Source organism: Peromyscus maniculatus, chromosome 16 (assembly GCF_049852395.1).
Source record: "Peromyscus maniculatus bairdii isolate BWxNUB_F1_BW_parent chromosome 16, HU_Pman_BW_mat_3.1, whole genome shotgun sequence".
NCBI lineage: Eukaryota > Metazoa > Chordata > Mammalia > Rodentia > Cricetidae > Peromyscus > Peromyscus maniculatus.
This window is the reverse complement of record NC_134867.1, coordinates 46,675,681-46,701,472: the sequence shown is the minus strand read 5'-3', so window position 1 is coordinate 46,701,472 and position 25,792 is coordinate 46,675,681. Positions and strand designations below refer to the sequence as shown.

The 25,792-nt window shown below is 41.2% G+C and overlaps 1 protein-coding gene across 14 annotated transcripts in view; it reads right to left on the bottom strand.

The window, feature by feature from the left end:
* Positions 1-25,792, bottom strand: part of Utrn (utrophin) — a 507,746-nt gene that overhangs the window by 157,551 nt on the left and 324,403 nt on the right. For 11 of the 14 annotated variants that reach the window (XR_013045087.1, XM_076552746.1, XM_076552748.1 and 8 more), the window contains one exon: positions 1,224-1,396. Coding sequence is in view for 13 of the 14 variants with exons in the window: in XM_076552746.1 (XP_076408861.1) it covers positions 1,224-1,396 (173 nt within the window). In the remaining variant the exon portion in view is untranslated. Of the gene's footprint in view, positions 1-1,223; positions 1,397-10,767; positions 11,492-25,792 lie in introns of those variants that run through there. The other 3 variants (XM_076552753.1, XM_016002912.3, XM_076552754.1) reach the window with 1 other exon arrangement.

The following is a 25,792-nucleotide window of genomic DNA, read 5'->3' as shown; positions in this document are numbered from 1 at the left end:
CAGATTTCTGTGAGTTCAGAGTCAATATGGTCTATAAAGTGAGTTTTAGGACAGCCAATGCTACACAGTGAAGCCCTGTCTCAGATAGATAGATAGATAGATAGATAGATAGATAGATAGATAGATAGATAGATAGATAGATAGATAGACAGACAGACAGGAACTCTTGAGGACTGAGGGATAAGAGACTTAGTTAGAAAAAGAGAGTGGAGAGAAAATACAAAATAAATTCAGATAGGCCTGGATTCTTATCTACTGGCCCAGAACTTTATTCCACAGGTCTATTTATAACAATGCCAAGAGGTGGAGCAAAAGACCTCCCCCTTGCTAGTTACAGTCACCCAGTAAGTACCCAGGCCCAAGGTCCAATGAACCTCTTATGCAGTCCTGCTGGGTATAGCCACTAAGAAACCTAATGGGCTCAGATAGATAGATAGATAGATAGATAGATAGATAGATAGATAGATAGATGGATGGATGGATGGATGGATGGATGGATGGATGGATGGATGGATGGATGGATGGATGGATGGGTGGGTGGGTGGGTGGGTGGGTGGATGCGTGGATGTGTGGATGCATGGATGGATGGATGGGTAGATGGATGGATGGATGGATGGATGGATGGATGGATGGATGGACAGATAGATAATAGATAGGTAGATAGATAGATAGATAGATACATACATAGATAGATAGATACATAGACAGGCTCTCACAATGTTAACACAGTATAAGATATATAATATTAAAATAAACATTTGACAATTAGCAGATGTCAGTGACATTATCATAACTGTTGTAAGGATTACAACAGGAATATCTGTGAACATCTTCGTGCAAACAGCAGAGTGCAATGGGTATAGAGGAGGCAAAAACTTCTATTTACCTATTCTTTTGGTAGCGCTGAGGACTGAACCCAAGACCTCACCCAGGGTGAGTGTTCTACTGCTAAGTACATCTCCAGTTCCAACTGGCAAGAAAATAAACTTTGGATTTCAATCTTGAATTCTGATAGAGTTGTACAGGGATAGACTGTCCTTTCTTTTTCTGATACACAAAAATCTACATAAGTGCATGTGCACAGAAGGACGCGCGCACACACACACACGTACATTTTATTTTATTATGATATTGGGTATTTTGCACACACACACACACACACACACACACACACACACACACACACGTACATTTTATTTTATTATGATATTGGGTATTCTGACCTGATGCTAGCAGACTTTGCTTTCAAATCATTCCATCTTTGGTTCATGTCATCCAGTCGATGCTGGAGCATTGTCGCCTCCTCAGAATTCCCCAGCGCTTTCACCATCTTCTGCCTGCTGCCATCGATGCTTTTAAATATGTCATTGTGCGCATCAATTTCGGCCTGGATGTCCTAAAGAGAAAAGCAAAGAGACGATGCAAATGCTAAAGGTCACCGAGCCATGCCATGGGATTTCTGCAAAGCTACTTTTGTATCCGCAGGAGAGTTGTTTTCAATCGAAACACTTCATTTTACCATCTGTAATATATAACAAGACCAAGTGTCCCCACAGCTCCGACATTGAAAATAACAGCCTTTAAATCTTCAATACATTGATTCACCATGTCCTAAAAGTGGAATTTATAATAATCTACATTTCATCTGTTTGCCTAGTTGATGTTAGTATTTTAGGGTGAGTGGGCAGCTTTTGAAATTTTATAACCATTAATACAAATCACTGAATTTTGCTCAACATTCAATGTGATTATTTCTTTCTACTCTTTATACATGGCCAAAGCAAGATACCATGTAATCTTGGATGTTTTTTTACATTTTCACAAACTTGCTTTCCCTAGGTGGGCCTGCCCTCTCCATCACATACAATATATTCTAAGACTTTTGAAGAATATTCATATGTACATTTATCTTCATTAAGAAATAATAAGGAGGAAATAATTTTTCTTCTATTAAATAGGAAGATAGTTTACTTGATGGGAAGAAGAATAAAGTGAAAATTAATAATAAAATTTCTTACAAAATGTAAGGAAGCACATGGCAATTTACAACTAAAGCTGTAAAACTATTGTCAAAGTATCTATCTTAAGAACATCAATGCATAAATACATTCAACAAATTGTTTGCTTTAAAGTGAAATCTATAATACATTGGTGGTAATAAGCAAATGAGTTTGAAGACCAAGGTACCAAAGTATATGCTATGTTTTTTTAAATTTTAAAGATATTTTTCAAATTATTATATACACTTGTATATAAGACAACAGAAATACATTAAAAGATTGAGAAAAAAATCAGAGTAATATAATCTTCACCTAAAGGGCTGATAGAAAAATCTCGATTTTCTTCTGTGTGTATTTCTCTGAATTTTGAAAAATTTCTACATACCCTCAACAGCACTTTTAGTAATAGACTAATAATATAATAAGTAATAGTCACTAAGAATGAACAAATGATTATGAAATTACTAACATAAAACAGGCACCAAAGGGGGCATACAGGTGTGGTCCTCCTCTCCATATCTCATAATGTAGATTAAGCATTGCAAGAGCCTTAGACAATGAATCTCAATTAGGAAGAGGAGCATGCACTCAACACCACAGTTTCCGGCCCTTCTCAGCTGGTCTTCCTTTATAAGCCTATTATAATGCTCTGAGGTTTTGTGCCGCCCAACCCCATAGACAGATTGAAATTTTACTCCTAATGTGACAGTATAAAGGGATGAAGCCTTGAATAGATGGTCCGGTCCCGAGGTAACATCCTTTTAACAGGACTAATGCCCTTATGGAAAAGAGGCTCCAAAAGGCTGCCTTGCCTTTTCTACTATGAAAGGACATAATATGAGGGCATCATCCCTGAATCAGAGAGTGGGCTCTCACCAAACACCAAATCTGTGGGTGTCTGATCTGGACTTCCTTATCTTCAGAATGGGGAGAAATAAGTTCTACTGTCTACAGTCTGATTGTCTCATGGCACCTTGGTACAGCAGCCCAAACTGAGATAGCTTCCATCTTCCTGAGTGTCTCCAGTTCTAAATGAGCATGGGAAAAATGCAAGTAAAAGTTCATTGACTATTCAGAATCAGCGATCTAGCAAATCTGAGGCCAGTCTGCATTTCCTTTCTGAGACCCTGTCTTTTTTTTTTTCCTCTCACTACTTGAATCATAAAATCTGCAGTATCATTGAATATCACCTACATATCACCTATAGATCTGTATATAAAACTTAGAAGACTAGTTTTGCAATGCTGTAGATCTATATCATCACCACATTTCTCAAGACACTCAATGGCACAACCAACAAGGCCTCTCTTTGCTTTCCACTGCCAAGAGAAGTTGGCCTCACATTCGCTGCACAGATTCCTTAAGCATCAGTGGACCACACCTAGAGTCACAACATAGCCTCAAGCCACAACATCCTGACATGAGATCTGTCTCCCGACTACTGCTTCCCTTCATATTCAAGATACAGACAGACAGACATACAATAGGATATAGAAACACTTCAGTGTATTTCACAAATGCACTCCGTAATGGCAGAAGTTTGGATACTGAAAGTGTGAAGCAAATTTCTCACAATCATGGCAGGTGATGCGTTTTCCAATTCAGCAAAGACGGTGAATGGGATAAAACAGCAAGGCTGCAGAGAATGGGCTTAGCCAATGAAGATAGATACACGGCCCTGAAAACTCTGAGGGAGAGCACTAGAGTGATTGCGCATGCTGGAATAAGGCTTTTAGTGTGCTGAAAGCCCTTCCATACATGAACAACATCAACAGTTAGGAAGAAAAAAATCACAACCAGAAGGTGATCAAAACAAAAGAAATCAGCATCCATTATTCTGTTTTATTTACTATTTGGTGGTATATCCTGCCAAAATGCCCAGAACTAAAGGAAAAAAATTATATTATGTTTCTTCTGCATCCTTCACATCATCTGTTATGCAGACTAAGCCTTACATAAAACAAAACAGATGATATGAGGACCGATGTCACAAAACAAATACTCATACATTTCTTCCATGCAAGCCCATTTTGACAGATTGGCAAATTAGCCACTGTAATGCCAGAGAAAGTAGGCAGTGGATTGGATGGCAAAGAGGTAAACAGTTTATTCAATTTCCTCACTTACAAGTTTTGGATATGAGAAATGTGAAATCATTTAGAAACCTGTGCTGTGGAGTCCTGTCGAAGTTCTCACTGGAAACTCAGAATTAAATGAAGTTAATGAATCATGCTCCTTGGTAGATAGCTGTGCAGTGATGCGATGCTTTTACCATCAAGATGCCGGCACGGGAGTCTGTGAGGGCACGACCCTCGAGCAGCATCAGATGCCAAAATAAATCAGACTTCCATAAAGGAAGGCTCGCTCTTGGTGCCGATCCGGGAAGATGGGCCCTATTAACGCTTACCACTTTCACCCTGCAAGCTCTTCGGAAGGTTAAATAGCACTAAATGGTGACTGATAATTAGCAAGGGGCTGTAATCCATCTAGAAGCACAAAGCCATTCTCTTTCAAGCTCTGAACATGAGCCAGTCATGTGCACACTGGGCTCAGGGCAAGACAGTCAAGTTGTTGAACTACTATCTGCAAATGGGGCAGGGAAATGTCTTAAGGACACACGCAAAGGGCCTAAGCATAGTGTGGAGGGTTAAGAAGGAGGAAGGGCTAGGAAAAAAGGACGACTACTTTTCCTCTGACCAAAACACCATCAACTGCGTAAGATGCGAACTCCATCACAGCTCTCCAGAAGAAGGCCGCAAACACTAGGCCAGGTTTTCTGATGAGCAAGCAGTGCTTCTGTGAATAGCACCCACTACCTAGGTCCAGTAAATGGCATAAAAGAAGGCATACATTTATTCTGTTTTGTACTTACTTTGTATTTGATATCTTAGCAGCAGTTTTGCCCTTAGCTAGACATTCCTTTAACAGAGATATAAACAAAGATATTATGATGGATAGCACACACACACACACACACACACACTTGTTTGTGGTGGTGTTTGTTTTCACTTTTGAGACAGGGCGTCACTACGTATCCTAGGCTGATCCTCCATTCCAACCCTTCAAGTACTACGTTCACAAACACAGACCACCATGCCCAGATACATTTTGTTTCCTAAGTCTTATGAACAACAGCAGCCTAATGGTATAGGTAAACATGTTCCTTTAGATCCGCCCAAAAGAACCGTGTGACCATTCTGACAGTACATAATCCCACCAGCCAACCTCAACAGCTAAACCCTTGCTAGACTAGATGCATCCTCTTTGAGACTAGTCGACACAACTTTATTTTTGCATGGTTTATTTCTCTAACCCTATATGGCTATAGCAATGTTTCCTCGGAGGATGTTGATCCCTGTCCCGAAGGTGGAAAAGGGAGGTTGGCAATTACTTCCCGAGTCTGTCCCAGAGCTTGGGTTAAATAAACAAAGCAACTCATCAGAGGGAAATAAATCCAGCGAGCCTTTTAAAAGTCACGCTGGATCTAAGAGACAGTGAAGACAGAGGGAAAAAAACACTGGAGGATTATCACCAGAACCTTTTGTTTTAAACATGAGATTCATAACTTGAAAAAAAAAAGATCCAGATATTTTCCAAAGAAAAATAAACAAGTCAAGTCAGAAGCATGTTTTCACAGTTTGTAAGTTGTAATGTTATTCAATTACTTATTGATTGCAATTATGCTATTAATTAATACGACATTTTCTTCCAATAATTAGTCATGCAACTTTCAATCAAGCTATTGCATCATATTTTAACATTAGCATCTCATTTTGACAGTCAGGTTGACAGTACTGACAGAAACCTTTACAAATTCAGAAATCAATTTTAATGCTCTTCCCCCCTTATTTTATGATGGAAATGTATGTTAGATCATGGAGTAGAAAAACTTTTTTTCTAGTTTGCTTTGTGTTCCTTGGACAAGACACCAACTAAAACCAACTTGGGGAGGAAAGGATTTATTTCAGCTTACCACTCCCAGGTCACAATCCATCACTGAGGGAAGTCAGGGCAGGAACCTGGATGTGGGAACTGAAGCAGAAACCCCCGAGAAATGCTGCTTACTGCCTTGTTCCTCCTGGTTTGCTTGTGAACCAAGCATGTGAATGCCCCCCCCCATAGATTTATGTATTTAAAACCGACTAGAGATGTTTTGAAATGTCATGAAGACTTTAAGAGGTAGGGTCTCTCTGGAGGATTGTGGGAGCCCGTTCTGGGGTTCCTCGTGGCTTTACCCAGCAGGTCCGAATAGAGGATGATCAGGACCACGGGCCTGAGTGCAGGTGTCTGAGATGGCCTGCACTTGGCTGTGCTGGGGGAGGAGGTCTTTTGCTCCACCCCTTGGCATCTCTATAAAAACCCTGGGGCAGAGACAGTCGGGGCCCGTTGGAATAGGTTCCAGGCCCTCTCGAGGCTATCCTTTATTTTCTATCTGTTTATCTCCACAAGATTCTCCGCTATAAATCCTTCTATCTAATATTTCCTGCTGATCGCACTCAAGAAAACTCTGGGAAGCTGTGGGGGTGGTGGGTAAATGCCCCACAGAGGATGTAGGTGACAGCCTTGAGCATTATAACCTGGCCCCACTTTCCTACCTCCAATCCAGCTTTTTCTGATGTTGGACCTGCCCATCTATGAGCAAAGCATCCTAGCTAGCGACCACAAGGAGGGAACAGAACCACTCTGGCCGCCATGCCTTCTTTATCATGATAGAGTGCTACCTATGAACTGTGGCTCTCTTACAGCTTTTAAAATACTAGCATCATGCTTAAGGAGGTAAGTGGTATAAAGATACATTATATGGGTTTGTGACTATGTTGCCACTACAAAAAGCGTCTTCCTTTAAAAAGTCGACAAAAGAATGCTGCTATCCAGACACATAGTAAGGGACCCTCGAAGGAGACTATAATTGATGACATTGTATCATACGTGTCAAAGCTGTGATAGAAGATTCTGAATATCTGAATAGCAACAAAATAATAAATGCTTCGGATGATGGATAGCTTAAAGAGCCTGAGTTCATCATGACATAATATATAAATGTAGCAACATGTCACATACCACCCCATAAAGATGTATGATTATCATCCGTCAATTAAAAACAAAAACAAAACCCTTAGGATGGCCATTATCATTCATCATCTAGCAGCGGGGCTACAAATATTAATAAAGGTGATAGTCATTTAAAACGTCACTGAGCTAAACTGCCCATTACTGAGTCCTCTGTATAATTAAGGGACATAAACAACCGTACACAATGCAAGGGGCTCCAGCAGGACAGCATGTCACTAAAGCCACGATGCTTCCTTTATGAAGTATGTGCAAGGAAAACACTGATGAATATCTATCAATGTGAGCTTGGTGTGCAGTCATCCTAAGGCTCACGCACACGGCTGCTTCGGGTGGTTTAAGGCTACAGACAGACATGCTTGTTGGCAGCTCCATCTTATTGTAAGGTCCTTTTCCTCTGGTAAGAGGTTCCTCCTCTATCAGATTTTGAATAGCCAAATAGCCATTATGGTTCCCCAATCTTTGATGAGCATCTCTATGTGTACCAGAATACTTCTTGCCTCCTGGGTCACCAGGATCTCATAACATGGTGGTTCCAAGTGCCACCTGCCCACGCTGCAGGAAATCACAATCCTGGAACGTATCTCGGGAGTAGATGTTCAATCATTTGCAAGATTCAACTATGGATGAAAACAATAATACCACTGGACTTCTCTAAAAATAATGTGGCTTCCTCTTCCTCTTCCTCTGCTGTAAAAAGTAGGCAGAAGGTTTGCTTTCATCCCATTCAGGAATCTTAATTATCTAACAAGTTTATCTCTCACTATTAGTCATCACTGGGTAACCTACCAAGCACTGATCTCAGTTACCAAACATATCACGATCTGTATCCACTATCCCGATATTGATTCTTGGATTCATTGAAGCCACAAATGGCTTCAAAAATAGAGCAAAATCAACATGTGATTGTGATAACCTACCATCTGATTGAACAGTTATAACTGCTGTTATGAAAAGGATGACATCACTAAGGCAAGTGTTCAATCTACAACCAATACTGATGAGAGAACTAAGGGAATTGAAAGTAAAGGGAGTCCACCATTGCACAAGGTAAGACCACTTCTATATCCCATGGAATAAAGGGAGTCCACCATTGCACAAGGTAGGTCCGCTTCTGTATCCCATGGAATAAAGGGAGTCCACCACTGCACAAAGTAGGTCCGCTTCTGTATCCCATGGAATAAAGGGAGTCCACCATTGTATAAGGTAGGTCCACTTCTGTATCCCATGGAATAAAGGGGGTCTACCATTGCACAAGGTAGGTCCACCTCTGTATTCCATGAAATAAAGGGGGTCCACCATTGCACAAGTTAGGTCCGCTTCTGTATCCCATGGAATAAAGGGGGTCCACCATTGCATATGGTAGGTCACCTTCTGTATTCCATAGAATAAAGGGAGTCCACCAATGCATGTAATAGGTCAGCTTCTGCACCCCATGGGGTAATGGGAGTTGAGTCCACCATTGCACATGACAGCACCAGCACCCATAGCTTTCCAATTACAATAGTTCACACTTTTCCATAGAAATGGCAGAGCTGCTTTCAGAGTTGGAGAAAAGGAGGTAGCTGAATCTGAGAGGTGTGAAGTGGGGAAATCTTTCCAGAACTCCAGTTTTCCTGGCAAGGACTTAATGGAGCATAAGCTCCATAAATGAAACAGCTCTGTGAAAACAGACAAAGGATTTTTTTTTAAAGGCGTGAGCTGGAAAAATGCACATTCGTGGATGATGACTTCCTCCTGGTGAAACACATAAAGGTGTCACTTTCACCGGGGCTTTTTGAAGATGTCCCCCGCAAAAGGAAGCATAGACAAACTCCATACTCGATGGAAGCAGGACCGTTTCTTTGAAATCTACCCTTGGAGGAAAATTCCAAATCAAGCCTTTAACAGACATACGCCTCCTTTGACTGCCAAGTCAACTACTAATGTAAAAACAGGACTAAGACACCTTCAGAGACTAAGGTTTGGGGGTTGAAAGAGAAAGCCTACCAACACCAGAACATCTCACTCTACCCACAAAGTGGCCCAGAGGCTTAAGAAAGTAGGTTGCTCACCTCAGCTACCTGACCTAAGCTTGAAGACTAAGAGCAGCAATTACAATTCAAAAGTCCAGCGATTGCACCATAATTACTGCGGGGGGGGGGGGGTGCAAGCATGAATTTTATTCATGTCACACACGCTCTACACCTTTTTAGGATGAAAGAGACAAAATCTGCAGAAAACGACCCAACAGACCTCTTTATGGCCATAAAGTGTGTCACCTGCTGTTCCCAGGTGCTATAAGGACAAGAGTCTTTCCTTTCCAGGCCCCTTCCAAGCGGCGAGCAAACCCACTGCGAGCCAACCCTTGCTCTCCAGAATTCAGATGCTTAACGACTATGAAAGCAATAGGTCAAAGTCTGCCCCATGTTACACTCAAAGCCCCGCTACAACAGTTGGGGTGCAAAGAGAGTCAGGGAACAGCCACTCTGCAAGAAGGGGCCAACTTCTTCCTTCTGTACACACTCCTGACGTTCTGTTCCCATTGTTGGGAGGCCAAGATGGCTGTAACTGTTCAGGAAAATGTCCAGCACCTTTTAAAGTGGTATCACTTTTTGCATCTTTTTCCTCTGGCAGTTGTTATTCCTCAGAAAAAAAAAAAAAAGCCTATTAATTCTTTGAATGATTCAACAGAGCCTTGCTTATATTTGTACTTTCAGTGAACAGTGGGGGAAAACCGGAGCACATATTTAACAGTTGACAAACAGGGTCATCTGTGCTGGAAGGGATAAAGGGCTCTGCCTCTTTCTTTTCTTTCTCTCCTCGATCCTTTAAGGAGCAGAGACTGGAACAAGACTGGCACTCAGGAAGCCACTAACTGGCACGGGATGGTTTCTGCTTTGTTTAATTCTAAAAGTGAGGAGGTAGCCTTCTGCAGGCAGGGCTCCACCCTGGGGTGTGCCAAGAGCCTTGGGGGAAGAGAGGATGCCAAATGCAAAACTACTAATCCAACCAAGCCTTAAACCCTATCCACTTTTAAAAACAGAGCGTCTGAAGGAAAAGCCTGACAGCAGATCTGCCATCATTACCACGGGGCAGCAGCGTCTGGGCTCAGAACTGGGTCCTCAGACAGGGCTGCAAGCACAGGCTGAGCAGCAGCAGCCCGAGAGATCAACAGACCTGAGGGGCATGGAAAACAGAGAACGCGGGCCTGATGAAGTCAGGCTTTGGCACCCAAACCCAGTGTTTGTTGCTGGGTTTGGCTATTGTTTTGTTTTCTCCCCCAAATAAATTGCAATTAAATTACCAGCTGACTTGAATATAAGCCATCCCCTCTGATGTGGAATGTTAAAGCTGACAAGCATCAGAACTCGTCCTGACCAAGGGGGGAAAAATAACTGTGTTCCTAAAAACATAATCTCAAAGAAGCTATTTCGAAAATGCTTTATAAGTTAACACTAAACAATCGAGGAGGAGGAAGAGGGAGAAGGAGAATGAGAAGAGGGGGGGAAGAAGAATGAGGAGGAGGAGGAGGAGGAGGAGGAGAAGAGAAGAAGAAGAAGAAGAAGAAGAAGAAGAAGAAGAAGAAGAAGAAGAAGAAGAAGAAGAAGAAGAAGAAGAAGAAGAAGAAGAAGAAGAAAGGAGGAAGACGAAGAAAGAGGAGAGCCGAAATGGGGGAAAGGAAAAAGTGCGTCCGTGAAGTTTGCTTTCTGCGTACCTTTTCAAATTTTGTCAACAATTCTCGTAAGCCGAAGTTCAGACCAATCATCGTCCGGGAGCCCTTGAAGCCTACATCCTCCTGGCAAACTTCCTTCAGACAACAGCGTCCAACTTCTAAAACCCGTATCTTTTCTAGCTATACTTTCAGATCCTTTGTAAAATCCTTTACAATCCCTGCCCTTGAGCGGTGGTGGCCCACGAGCATCAGCAGCTTGCGCTGGGACATTTTAGCCACCCCACCTTGGGTCCGCGGACTTTCACGGACTTCGGAGCTCGGAAGGCAGAGACTTGCTTCTGTGTTTTCTCGTAGCGGTGCTCCAGGAGGCTGGCATGGTCTCCTTTTTTGCCCTGAGACGCCCAGGGTCTCTTTCTGCTCGCCTCACTAATGACCTGCAGGCCACCGCTCTTCTCTCCTGAGCCCAGGCTTAGAGTTTGGTCTCAATTACACACAGCAGAAAGGAAGCGGGGGAAAGAGCTATAGCCTGGAAACTTGAAAGAGAGAAGGGAGGGAAAAAAAGCCAAGCATTACCAACTTCCTCCATTCAGACTGGCTTCAAGAAGAAAAAGAAAGAAAGGGAGGGGGGAAAAAATCTGGGTAAAGAGCCAGTTTCCAAACAGCACGACTTATGTAGAATTCCAGTAAGCAGGAGTGTTGCTCTTAGCTGAAGAAACGCCAAAGAACCCGAGACAGGAGACCACCGGTTCCCACTCTCCCAGACAGCAGCCGCAGGCTGAGTTGCTATGGTGACCACCAAGCTAGTTTCTCTCCGCTTCCCCACTTCAGCTCAGCCTAAAGGATATGCTGTCAGTGCCGCGGAGCTAAAAGTTTTCAAAGTTGCTTGGCTTGGGTCCGGAGGAAAGGTCTTGAGACAAATCCCATGATGCCCTCCGCAGGGCAGGGTGCGCAGCTGCCGAGAGGAGCCTGCAGCGGCCCCAGTGACTCCCAGACCTGATCTGCCAGCACTGTGGCAATCGACTCTCTCCTCAGCCCTTGTTTATTATTTTAATCAGCATCCTCCCTCCTTTCCACCACCCCTCACCCAGCTTCACTGAAGCTTACTCCCACTTCCTGGAGGCCTCCCGGCCCCAAACTTCAGTACAGTATCCTTTACATTGTCTTAGTCCTGAATAGACCCCAGGATCCATATTCCCCTTGGGAGCCCACCCATGAAAAGAAAAGGGAGTGGGCGTGCCGCACAATACCAGCCACAAAAGAAAACGGGCTCGATTAATTCCATTATTTGTGCAAAGAAAATAAAAAGGGCTGTAAAGGCAAAATGACGAGGAAAATACTTTTTTAAAGTTCTTTGATCTTATTAAAAAGTCACTCAGACTGTTTTCCTAGGGAGAACTTGATACTGACACAACCCGAGAGAGAATACTCTAATTTTTACAGCCGATGACACTGAACTTACTTCCCACCTTGGTGGCAGAGAAGCATGAAGTTTCAGGTGTGGTGACTTGAGAAGAAAAAGTTCAGAACGAACTAGATCTTCTTGGTCCTGGTCCCAGGCATCCTACAGCTCTGCCGTTTTGGCTTTACATAGCTATTTAGCATAGCAATAAAAGCTAAGAATGGCAGGAATGTCCATAGGAAACATCTTTCTCTAGCTGTGCGAAGGATTTTACCATAAACAGTATTTTAATGGTGACACATTACAAACGGAATGATGTTAATACAACTAAGTTTACTTTTTATATCAAGTTAATAGCCAAAGGTTGGGAAGACACATTAAAATCAGAACATCCTTCCCCCAGGGACTACTTCAATTTCTTGAGTATCAGAGTTGTTAGCACCCATTTAAACCTATGGGGGGGGGGGGAAGAGGTTCCTTTTCACATCAGAGAAGAGCAAGAATGTGCCAGGAATGAGTATCCATCACTGCTTCATGTTTCTGATTTTCCCACCTCCTTATTTTCACAGCAGCATTTCAATAGCATGTGTTTTACATATGTCCGTTTATACGAAATTTAACAAGCTTTTAAAATATTTTCATTATTGATTCATTAAAAAAAAAGTCTACATGTCCCCCATGGCAAAATGGCTTGATGTGATTTCCAATGCACTGGATTCAGATGGATAAAGAGATACTTTGGATCTCAGAGACTCTCGACTTCCTCTAACCACTATTCGGAAAATCTAGAGAAAAACTAATCTGCAGTGTGGCTCAAAGCAGAACTGACAGAAGTGAGGTACCAACATTCAGAAACCCAGGAGACTCATTCTCAGGAACTAGCTTAACCATGGGACCCGGTCTGCCAGAGCTCAGGCCACATGCTGAGAGACCTTTGAACAGCAGCAAATAAACTTTTTACATAAATTCAAGACAAAAGAAACCACCAACATTGTCATCACCACCACGGAAAAATAAATAAATAAAGGAGAGAGAGAGAAAAAGAGCAACCTCTCTCAGCTGGGCAAACGTCCAGCTACCACCCAGAGTGCTTGCGGCAGGACCGTGAGCTACGTGTGCAAACAGGCCTCTCCCCATGCACACATATCAGAAAAGGGAACTGCAAAGACTCTACCCAGCAACAGGCATTAGGACGGCAGAAGCAAGCAAGCTCTTGCACTTCAGGGGGTTTTACAGCAGACCAAGCAGCACAGTGCCCGAAGAAGTGCCTCAGATATCCTGTAGCCCTCCACAAGAATAAAGGTCAAGAGATATATTAAACAGCATCCTTTCTAGGGCAGATCCCCCCAAAGGAGACACTTTAATGAGCGAGATAAGTGCATGTGCTCTGCACAGGTTAAGGATAAAGAAGGTTGTCCCAGTCCGCTCTGCAGTAGAACATCCCAAAGCTGCTTCCTCTGGACCAACGCCCATTCTCAGAGTTGCCATCCTCGGCCAGGAAAGAAGAGGGGGTACTGAGATAGAAATCTCTTCACGGAGGTCAAACAAAATCTATCAGAGATGGAGGGAAACCTAGTTTGATGGCACAGGGGGCAAAGGTGGTGAGGACAAACCAGGGGATCTTGATTCAACATGGAGCACTCCAAGAAGGGGAGTCACTACCAAGGCATCTCTAAATTCCTGTTGTGATTATCTTTAAGTGCACATGCACTTGAGAGTACGAGTACCCACAAAGGCTAGAGGAAAGCATTGGGTCTGCTGGGGATGGAATTACAAGAGGTTGTGAGCCACCTGGCCTGGATGTCCCCCCCCCCCCCCCCCCCCCCCCCCCCCCGCCCACCAAGGGCAGTATTCACTCTTCATGGCCAGGCAATCTGCCTAGTCCCAATCTCTGAATTCTCCCTTTGAATTAAACAATGCAATCACATTAAACCTAAAACGTTATGTTTACTTGTTTGTTTATTTATTTGGTATTAAACAACCAAATCCAAGGCCTTCCTTATGTGAGGAAGTGCTGGGCCATTCAGCTACCTCTCCGGCCTGTAATTCACAGTTTGGTAAGGAGACATTAAAAGCAAGACTTGTAAAATATAAATGTACTGAATTGCTTCCTATATACCGGTAATGCTATTTTCTCTGTTTAAATTCAGTCCATGAAATACCATCTCTGTGATATATACCCCCTTTTTGCACCAAGTTTTTCTTTGATACATTATCTTCTGTAAATCTTATAAATCCTATAGAAGTCTCCAGTGAAATTAAAAAGCCACCAGAGAGACAACAAATTGGATGGTGGCATTTGAAGCAGTTGACATTTCCTCAGTTTAAACTAGTGTGCAAATAAATTGCTCACTAATCCTCAAGAGTGGGAATACACTCCACACTCCCGGTTCCTATCAGAGATCAACCTGAATAACCCAGGAATCTTTACTAACTAATCATGTTTCAAAAGTAAGCATACAGTTCCACGAGAAAGTGAAGGAAATCTCCAGAACTATGGAGAAACACAGGAAAATCCAACCAATAAAATCCAAATCCAAATTACCTAATTAAAAACCACATTCCAATGTCAAAATGAAGAAATCTGTATGGCTTTGGCATGAACTTCCAAAGGCTAGGCTAACGAAGAAACATTCCACATTTAAAAACTGTGTTGCATATAATTTGCTAAAAGATAACTTCTTTGTAATTTTTATGAAAGCAACAAGAGATTTTTAGTATTAAAGAAAGGCTTTCCTGGGAACAAAAAAAAAATGGTATTTTCTCCTAGAGTGGCTCTTCAGTATTCCTTCCTTCTAAACCCCAAGTCTACATTTTAAAAAATGCAATGATAACGTATATTTTCTGCATAAAACCTAGCAGATTTCGCCTGATAGTGGCCAACACAACAGACATAAAGAAAAGAAAGACATTTTCGGGGCCACTAAAGCAAAGCATATGGAGGTCAATAGGTGACCATGGATAAATTGGTACACTGCAGCTGACTCACTTGTTACCAAAATGAACAGCTTCAGGCATGGACAAGAGCGCTTTCCCTGCCGTCATCCCATTCCAACTCAAGGAAAGACTGCTTATTTCTTGTGAATCAAATAACCTCATTTCTCCTCTCCATAACCGTGCTAACTTGGAGGTAGGAGCTAAAATAAAATAATAAAGTAGCTCCAAGGCCCTGATCGTGATGGGAGAGTTCTCCTCATTGTCTCCCATCACTGTGGTTCCATTAGGAGAGGCTACCCCATCCATTAGGGTGCCTCAGTTCGCCTGGGCCAGCAGCGCAGCCTGTCAGCTGCAAGCTATTTAAGGTAATATACAGCCCCAAAGGGCAGAAAGTTCAACCAAGAGATGGAGGCCTAAGCCCCCTGATGAAAGGGGTGAAGTCTCCTTTCATCCGGGGAAGCTGGGCAATATGACTGTACACAAGGTCTGATTTTATAATGTCCACCTTAATAAATGCTGTTATCTATTTTGATAATAATATGGGTGGTTGTTGGGAAATAAAAAAAATATCATTCATAAGACAAACAAATTCAATACTCTGCGTTCCCATAGTACAGGGCCAGAAGATTTTAGCAGGGATGTCGAAGGGCACAAAGAGCTTTTATCTTCCTCAGGAGAATGGGTGGGTGGGGAAGGGGCTCGGGGGCATGCTCGCCAGCTGATCCATTTCTGAATTAGCCAGCCAGGTGCCGGGGTCAGCTTTCCAGCATCCTCCAAATGTTTAAGGATTCAGAGAGCACTTTATTAGGTGACTCAAAATAATTCCAAGACAAGTTAATGTTCCCAAACTCTATCCTCCTGAAAAGGATGCAGCATCAGGCAAGAGTGAATGATCTCAGGTGGCCGAGCATCAGCACTCCAGATGTCTACTGACGTTTGAGGGGGAGATGCAGCCATGCCATGGGCTTTAGGAAGAAGACTAGAAACTCTTCTAGAGGTTTAATAAAGCTTTGCCAACTTGGCAGGCCTGCCGAGGTTTAGGAAATAAAAGTCACAATGAAAAATAAAAACTTAACTAGCAGTAAAGGAAATGTCAGAATTACATGTAGAATTTTCTCTCACAAACAAAAAAACAGGTACTTGTTTCAGAAGAACGTTGTTCCTGCACTATGAATAAGTACTTGGGGAACTGAACAGGCAGAGAACACAGGAAAAGGTCAAATTAACCCCCAGGAGATCAGCTCAACTTCTGCTTCTAATATGAAGCCCGGGAGTCTTCAGGATTCTTCTGGCTCACAGAATCATAGCTGAGCTGCTGTTTCAACTCTCACCATGTTCCTGCCAGCTCCCTGCTTACTAACTTACTCAGAACTCTGTAAAGCCGCACCCAAATCGACCTGAAATTCCTAAGCATGACTATCCTTCACTTGTGGCACCTATAGCCAGTCTACGTATTTTCCGTATGAAGCATAAACATGGCTCCTCAAAAGATAGAGACCGTAATTTTTGCTTTTGGTTTCTCTCTCCCTTCCCCTCCCACGCTCTGATTGACATGCTGTGTCTTTCCCTCACTTCCTTCTAGAAGTGCTCTAACCACTGAGCTCTACAGTGTGCCTTTCTTTCTTCCCGGCATGGTCCACTGAACACAGGCAGTGAACGCAGACCATGAAGTGAGGCAGCTTGTAAGAAAACCGTGGGCTGATGAGAAAATGAAGTTCTATGTCTGGTAGAACTAGGCTAAACCTCTCCATTTCCTGAAAATTACTAGAACCTTCCCAGTCTGGAGACAGGAGAATTTTAAATGTTACCATCTTTGACACAGAAATTCTATCCACAGGAATTCACAAAGATGTGCTTAAGAATGCTCAATAAGGCCTATTAGACACCACCAAAAGCTGAAAACAATCTAAACATCTATCTATCAACAGGAAATGAGTAAAGAAATGATGGCCGATTCACCAAGTAGGATGGTGAGGAGCCATGGGAAAGTGGATGAGCTAGCAAATAAGTAAGTATCGAATACATATATAGAAATAGGCCATAGGAATATCCCTAAAGGCGGGAAGAGTAATGATGCTTTGTGTAAGAATAATCTATGACAATTCTGGAAAGATCTATAAGATAGCAATAATGGATATCACTCAGACAGAGATGTAGAGATGATTAATGATAAATGAGATTTATTTTAAAGTCTCTTCTTAAATTAATTTTTTTAACCATCACATGTATTATTACTCTTTTCACACCAAATGAAGTCCACTAGAAAGTTCCTAAGCAAAGCATATTAAGCCTTTCAGGTAGACATCTACCCCACAAATGGTGGCATCATTATATTTGAGAGTTAATGACACTGCCCACAATCATTTTTTTGTCCCTGAAAGTCTCAGAAGTTTTGAAGTGCCAGATGGTCTACCATTGTAGCAAATCAGCCCTCAATAAAAAAGGGGGCCTCAGCAGAACCCGGTTTGTAAATGGCAACCTCTTCTAAAGGCCTGGAGGACAAAGCCCTTTTGTTCTGCAAAGTTACTCTGTAACCAGCAACTCCTGCTTATTTAAATAATAACTGTGTCTAGGCACTATATCATTCTAGCTGCTCTCTTCACAGAGGGCAGTACTCCTCCCTTCTGACCATCATCTGATAAGTGGTACTGTATGCTATGCATTCTGTGTGTAGGGGTACATGCCCCCGGAAGCATCACTTCATCTCTCCAGTGGGGCTCAGCAGTCCCACCTAGTATGGGGAGAAGAGGAGGCAAGGTCTGCCAGCCCCACCAAAGACAGGTTAGCTGAAAACAACAGTGTCATGTATGATCAAAGTGATTTTAGTCAAAAGGAAAATATCATGTACCTTGCTTGCCTTGCCGAGAGACAGAACCTTTGATGTGCTATGAAGATTACCACTGGAAAAAACAAAAGTACCGAGAGAAATGTACCATGACATGGTGAGCAGCCATCTGATGTCATATTGGGGCTAGGGAGTGGAGCTCAGGACTGTCATTTCTGCCTCTGCATAAGGAAAAACTGCAAGAGCAGGGAGTTGAAAGCAGAGTTTTCATCAAGAATTTGATTGGAAAAAAAAAGAATTTGATTAGGATGCCGTTTTAACTGTATAATTAGAATATGGAATGGTTATAAAGTAAAAACTGAAGATACTTTTTACCCATGTTCAATTAAAAATCATAATTATGGAAGGTCATGTAATACTGCTGCTGGGAAAAACCTTATTAGATTAGTACTTTAGGGCGGTACCTTTATATGTAAGAAAAGATTCATATAATGAAGTTGAGATGTCATTGTCTAATTTGTACCGCAACTTTTACCAAAATTAGAGCGCCCATATTGATCATTAGCGTTATCGGAATGACCTGTTAAGATACAAAAACTAAGTCTGCACTCATTAACACAGTCGCTCACTCACTAGATTCAATATACATTATTTAGGATGCTACAAAAACTAGATAATACTGAAAAGCATAAAACTAATTTAGAAAACTGAAGTGCAATCTAAATGTGTCTTTGAAATACTGTGAGAAATATTAATTTATTTGGCAAGAGTTATATCATCCTCTCCAAGCTTATTCTCACCCCCAAAGCCACTGGCTGTTCCTCTCTGTGGTGCCTCTACTCTTAATTACCTTACAGTGAAAACTACAAACTCCTCAGCATGGTAAGAACATCAGTGGGTAGGACAGTAGTCCTCAACCTTCCTAATGCCATGACCCTTTAATACAGTTCCTCATGCTGAGGTGATCCCCAACCATGCCATTATTTTCCTTGCCATTTCATAACTGAAATTTTGCTAGTTGTGAATCATGATGTAAATATCTGCATTTTCCGATGGTCTTAGGTGGCCCCTATGAAAGAGTTGTTCAACACCCCCCAAAGGGGTTGCAACCCACAGGTTGAGAACCACAGGCATAGAAGATCATTTTCTTATTACAAATCATAGGGTCGTATCCTTCCGGAAAAATGACCAGAAAGCATACTAATTAGGAGATACTAAAACTGAAGTTATATCGGAACTAGATTACTCATTTGTAATATTTCATCCCAGCCCTAAGATAGTGTATCTCTCATGAGATCAGTAAGAAAGTACAATATCCATTCATTTTATCTCAGACACGAATCAGGTTGTATAAGCCTTTGTCTGAGCCTCGGTTTTTCTATGTAGAATGTCCCTATGACACTTGAGCAAACACTTTTATCAAGAAAGTCCTTCACTGGGACCATATAACTTCTCATTAGTGGCAACAAAAATTCATTAAAAGTTGAATAGATTTAGTTACAGGATAACCAAAATGTTCCTACAATCCCAGGCAACACCAAGAGTGGCCACACTGAGTATTTAAGGGGCCAGGGTTCTCTTACATTTTCATAAATGTTTAGGATATTAATAGAAACTCTTATTCTAAGAAGCCAAGTATGTGGTACTTTTAATATCTTTGCACATTTTTAACCACAGTGTTTACAAGTTGGTAGGACTATTATTAGCAACAAAATATTAAAAATAAACACAGATTACATAAAAGTTTATTACTGGTTACAAATTATTAAAAAGCAATATTAAGTAATAAAATATTTATCACAGCAGTGAAGCCATTCCTAAAATAGCAACACACTGTGTCTTCGAGGATATGTCCCCTAGAGATACTAATAGTCTCTCACATATAGCAGACAAGCAAGAAACTGACAGAATTATCAAATCAATGTCATACACATTATGTCTATATTATCTAAAAATAAATTCTAAAACGTTAAAACAACTTGAGAAGGTCAAAAAGTACACCTACATTCAAACAAGTGTCAAAATAACTTCCAATTTTAAGGATTTGATTATGTGCATGCATTCGGGTCTGTGTATGAATTTGTGCACATGAATGCAGGTGCCCCTGGGGGTCAGGAGTGCAGAGTCCCCAGGAGCCAGAGTTGCAGGTAGTCTTGAGCCAGCTCCCATGGGTGCTTGGAACTGAACTCGGGTCCTCTGCATGAACAGTACATCTGCTGAGTCATCTCTATACATCTTAGTCATCCTGAGTCATCTCTTTAGCCCCCTATCTTAATATTAATTTACCTCCGGAAAGGATCGCAACATCGCATCGTTCCTGTCCCAGTCTCTAGACTCAAATCATTTTCTGCATCTGACCAGCATGAAAAACCAAACTGAATTCTCCTCAAAAGCTATTTCAATTAAAAAAAAGTTACTTATTTCCCATCATCCTCTATTTCCTTGGTTACAGAATTAGCATATGAGTGATGTATTTTTTAGGAGGTAAATTAAACATGGCATTTTTAAAAACACATACAAAATGTAATAAACTGGCAAACTGTGTTCAGTCCTTGGACAACAAAATAGCAATTAATAATAGAAGGATAAGGTAAAGGAGAAAGGAAGACAGACAAGAGAGGGGAACGAGGGGGCAGTTGCTTTGTGCTTACAGCATTAAAATTAAACCACAGTTTATAGTATTATACCAGATCCTCTGCTCAACAGTTCTCCATATCCCAACCTAAAACTATTGCCGCTGGACACTGTGTTGTCCAACAGGACTTGCTGTGATATGGAAACATTCTCTGCTATTGACATTCTCACAGCAAGTACTACAGCCACCAATCCCTTGAAAGCTGGCTACTGCCATTGAGGAACTAATCTTCTGCTTAATTTAAATGTGGCTAGTGACTCTGAAATTAGAAAAGTATAGCTTGGACTGAGGATGTAGCTTAGTGAAAGAGTCCTTCTCTAGCATGGGCAAGGGACTCCCAGAACTCTGAAAAAGGAGAAAGGAGGCAGAGTTGACACCTGGTGTTTGGGATTCCATACAGCCAGACACTGCTCCCCACAGCACTCTCAACAGTACAGTCTTCATGACTTCCCCTACTATACAGGCTACGTTTTCTCCAAGGATGAGATTCTCTCCTCTTAAATCACATCTTCCCAGTGTTTTCTGTCTACTCAAAGTTTATCTAAGCTGTGAGGTCAACTCAATTCCCACCTTCTGTACAAAGATTTACCCTCTAACTTTCTCTCTGCCTTTGCTCACTGGACTCCATCTTCTCCACTGTGCTATGTATTGTCCCTTATTGGATCACATGGTGGCTGGTTGGGTGGCCAGGTTGTTTTTATCTATTTGCTCTAACCTTCTCTGTAACCCCAAGCTGAGGCAAGTTCCTTGAGAAAAGAAATGAAATTATATTCATCTGTCCCTTAAGTGAGCTGTAGAATCAAAATAGACAACCAAGTAATACTTTTTGCAGGAGAAAAGTAATTACAATATTGAAATTATACACCCACGTAATTCTATAATTGAAGAGAAAGTCATGGTTTGGGTTGACTCAAACATTCATGAGATTACAAATTAATCAACTCATACACTAAGCAGCTTTCAAACAAAAAAAATTTCTGAGAGTTGACTTTGAAGTTTCAAGAGGAATCACAAGTTACTCTAAGGTTTTTTACTAATCTTACTCACAAATTTCACCCAAGAAAGAGAGATACCCATCCTGCTATGAACCACTCAAGCTTGACTTTATGTCAGAAAAACCTAATTGGACTGTATTTTTTTTTAAGTCGTACTTTAAATTTGAAAAGAAAGTGCTGCCCCCTCACGAATTGACGTAGATTTGTCACTTGGCTGACAGTTGAGTAAACACTGCAAAGTTAAATTTTAACATTAAAGGGGAAAAGGGTTTATCTTGAAGTTGTATGTGTTTCCCCTGGGGTGTCTCCATCCTGTTCCCAGTCAATTTTTTAATCCAATGAGGGCTGACTCTAATCGAAAAATAATGAGTGAGTTGATATGTGTGTTCCACTGTGACAAGAATGGAAGGTTCAGGGTGGAGGGTTAGAGGTGAGGACACACGGAAGGGGACAAGGGCAACGAAGACGAGTTGGTACCAACTTGGCAACTCTCCAGCAACACCCTGCATGTGACCTTGGAGAGGACAAAACCTGTCTCTGCTCTAATCACTATATGCAAAGCGATTATTCAATAACATGGCAAGCAGCATAGAGCTGTATTGAGATAGCAAGAAATCAGTAGACGAGTGTGTGTTACACAGTAAGTGCTAATTGCCACAAACAATACCATGTATGGAAACTGAATAGCTGCAATAGATGCCATCTGTATTTTAGGCAACTATTCCATAGCACAGGTATGGCTTTGTAGGGCCTTTTACATTCTGAGCTAAAAAAGTGTAAGAAAAACCATTCATTCCATGATTTCAGAAAGAACAAACAGATTCACAAGCTATGGTGATGGCTGCTATAAACTCCATGTGCTTTAAGAATCCAGTTAAATACATCCGTGCATGGAAAACCTACTTCATGTGGGCATGGTGCTCCAGAATACTGTGGGTGAACCTAGGCCATATAAGAAAGGTAGCTGAGAAGGTCAGGGGAAGCAAGTCAGCAAGCAGCTTTCTTCTCCTGGTTCCTGCTTCAGTTCAGATTCCAGATTCCTGCCTTGAAGTTCCTTCCCGCCTCAGCTTCCTTAGATGATGAGCTGTGTCCTGGGAGTGTAAACTGAAATGGCCTATTCCCATCCCACCTCACCCCTACAGGTTGCTCTTGGTCAGTGCTTTCTCATAACAGAGATGCAAAACTAGACCCACCACCGTGCCTATTTCTCTAATACTGGCACAAATGAGTAATTCACAAACCTGTATCATTCACCCATCCCATGGGGACACACTTGTAAATATTCACCATTTACATAAAAATATTAGGAACAGGTGCAGGCCTGTTTTTAAAAGCCTTTAAAATGTTGACATTTTTTTAATGTGACTCTCAGCACACTAAGGGAATTGTCTATTTAAAAGTAATCTTCAGGGGAATTCGCTGTCATGTAGAAGGTCTTTTGTCAAATTAAAAGTCACCCTCTGGTATATTTGTTTTCCCAGTTTGGATCTTTATGCATGAGAGGTTTTCTTTATTTAGGAAAATATAGTGCTTCTAGATTCTTATTATGACAGAGGATAAAGGAGCACTGTGATAGTTAAGAGGAAAGGAGCCCCCAGGGAGAGCATGAAGCTTGTATTTGGTTAATATGGTGTGTTTTGGAGCAGCTTCCTACAAATCAAGGGGGGAAAAAAGGCTTTTAAAAAACTATAAAAATGGGAAAATGGCAAAGATTCTAAGTTGCTTCTCTGTTCAAATAGCTGCACTCCACAGAGGCACCCAGTAACATCTCAGTGAGCTGAGATACGCAAAAGGAGGAAAATTAACCCATACACAATTTCAAATATTTTAAATTAAGTTTTCCTGAACCTAGGCACAAGAAATGTGGGTCCATCACACTCTAAGTGAACGTGTCACATGATCAATGAAGGCTGAGAAGATGGGAAGAATAGAGGCTGCAATCACTCCTCAAGGGGAATGAAGTAGCGTGGCATGGCCATGGATTTCTTTCATCATGTAAAGGAGATATATACCTGACAAAGTTAGGTATAAAGTGAGCTAGCAGAGTAGACTTAAGGCCTCCTTATCCTGTGTCTAATGAAGAAAAACAGAACCTGTTTAGTGACCCACGCTGGAGATAAATAAAGGGTTTTCAAGTTAAGAAAATGAGAAAAATGCACCTACTCCTGGAGTGTGTGCTCAATAACACTCTCAGCGCAGATGTGTTGATTTAATGTGATGGGCCACGGAACGCCATTCTGACACAGATTTCTTTAAAGAGTTGTTTTCTCTCTATTCCCATCCCTAACAGCCAACTCTACTCTAGGTTCCCACTGTCTGCCATGGCCAGAACCAAGCCTCACTCACATGGCTGACACAGCTTTTTCTCCCTTGTTTGTTTGTCTGTTTGTTTGTTTGTTTAAAGGGGGTGTTGGAGCCCGACCATCTGTACTTTTTTTTTTTTTGGTTTTTCGAGACAGGGTTTCTCTGTGTAGCTTTGCGCCCTTCCTGGAACTCACTTGGTAGTCCAGGCTGGCCTCAAACTCACAGAGATCCGCCTGCCTCTGCCTCCCGAGTGCTGTGACTAAAGGCGTGCGCTGCCACCGCCCAGCCTGACCATCTGTACTTTAACAGCTAGATCACCAACCCTTATAAACACCCTTTGACTGTGTGGATCATATGTCCATTATTAATCTAAATGTTTATATTTTCTTTATTCTTTTGGAGGAAAGCCTTACAAGAATAAAGAAATAGGGAATGAGAGAAGGCTCAGTAGGCAAACTTCTGACTTCAATCTGATTTTAATCTATGGAACATACGTATTGGTAGAAAGAAAGATCCTGCTCTTGGGCCCACAAAACAGTGGCAATAATAATAATAATAAACAATAAACAAATAATAATAATTTTAAAATCAAATAAAGAGATGGACTTTGAAGCCAATACACATAAAGACACGCTCAAAATAAAGTAATTTATAACTAAGTAATATGCAAGGTCTCATATATTTTTTTAAAGATATGATTCTATTTTGGTCAATATATAAAAATATGAACTGTAGTTAGGTTAAGACCGAAAAAAAATAATTTCATAACAGCTTCAAACATTAAAATTCCTTGGAAACAGGAATCCAACTTAATCACTGGCATGGACATATTCCCAGAGCTTTAGAGAATCCTGTGTCAACTGGATTTAAATTCATTATCGCTATTTAGCAAGATAGAGATAAAGTCAACTTCTCTGGTAAGCTAAGAATTATGAAATAATACAGTTACTTAGAAGAAATGAAAATATCATGAAAACTATAATTGTACACTGCTGGGGTAATGATTTGAATTGGGCCACCATTAACAAATAAGCAAAAATAAAAAATTACAATTCCTAGTTGTCATGATCTCAGCTTCTTTGGATTTTGATTAAAAGACTGGCAGTTTGTAAAAGTGCACAATGTCACATTGTCATTTGCTTCTTAACTCTTAATCAGTGAAATAAGACCATGCATGTCAGACACTTCGTTTTGTCATGTCAAAAATCCACGTCAGATTAGGAAAGTTTTGAACCCAAGGGCGACACTATTTTGATCTCTTATACTACGTGACCATAACAACAGCCACTGGAACTAGCTGAAGAATTTCCAATATGAATTTCAGAATTCATTCCTAAAAGGCATAAAACCGTGAGGACCAGGAGCTTTTACAAACACTTAGTTTTCTACATGTTACACAGGATTTTGCTTTTTAACACACATAGGCTGGTTCTAGCCAGTGTGGATACATGCCTTAATGCACATTTATGTCCCTGCTTTCTCATACGTTTGACATAATATTGACGGTATCCTTTTCGGTAAGATTAAAAAATAAACAACTAAACTACAAATACACCCAGTTACAAATGACAAAGATTCAATCATACATCCAAATACTATTTTTAAAATTGTGTGAAAGAATGGAATATTACACTGGCTCAGACTCATTCAGCAAGATTAATTACAAAGTTTTAATGATTAAATTATTCACAAGGAAAATGGAAAGCAACACATTTTCATCAAAATGATCCAGTTCAACCTATTCTCACTGGAGAAAGTTAAACTCGTTCCTGTTCAGTTTTCCCGTGAACAATATTTTGGTTCTTGGTCTTGGACATTTGGATATTTGTTGTCTCCTTAAAAATACATTCCTACTTCCCCCAAACTGCATTCCCCTTGTCTTTCTGGTAAATGAAAATCTAAAGTTTATTTTTCAAGCCCACCCCCCTCGACTTCTTCTACTAATTCTAAGTGAATGGCACTCACATTTCAAATACTAGACTCATCATTTCTTCTAGAAACGTGACCCTGTG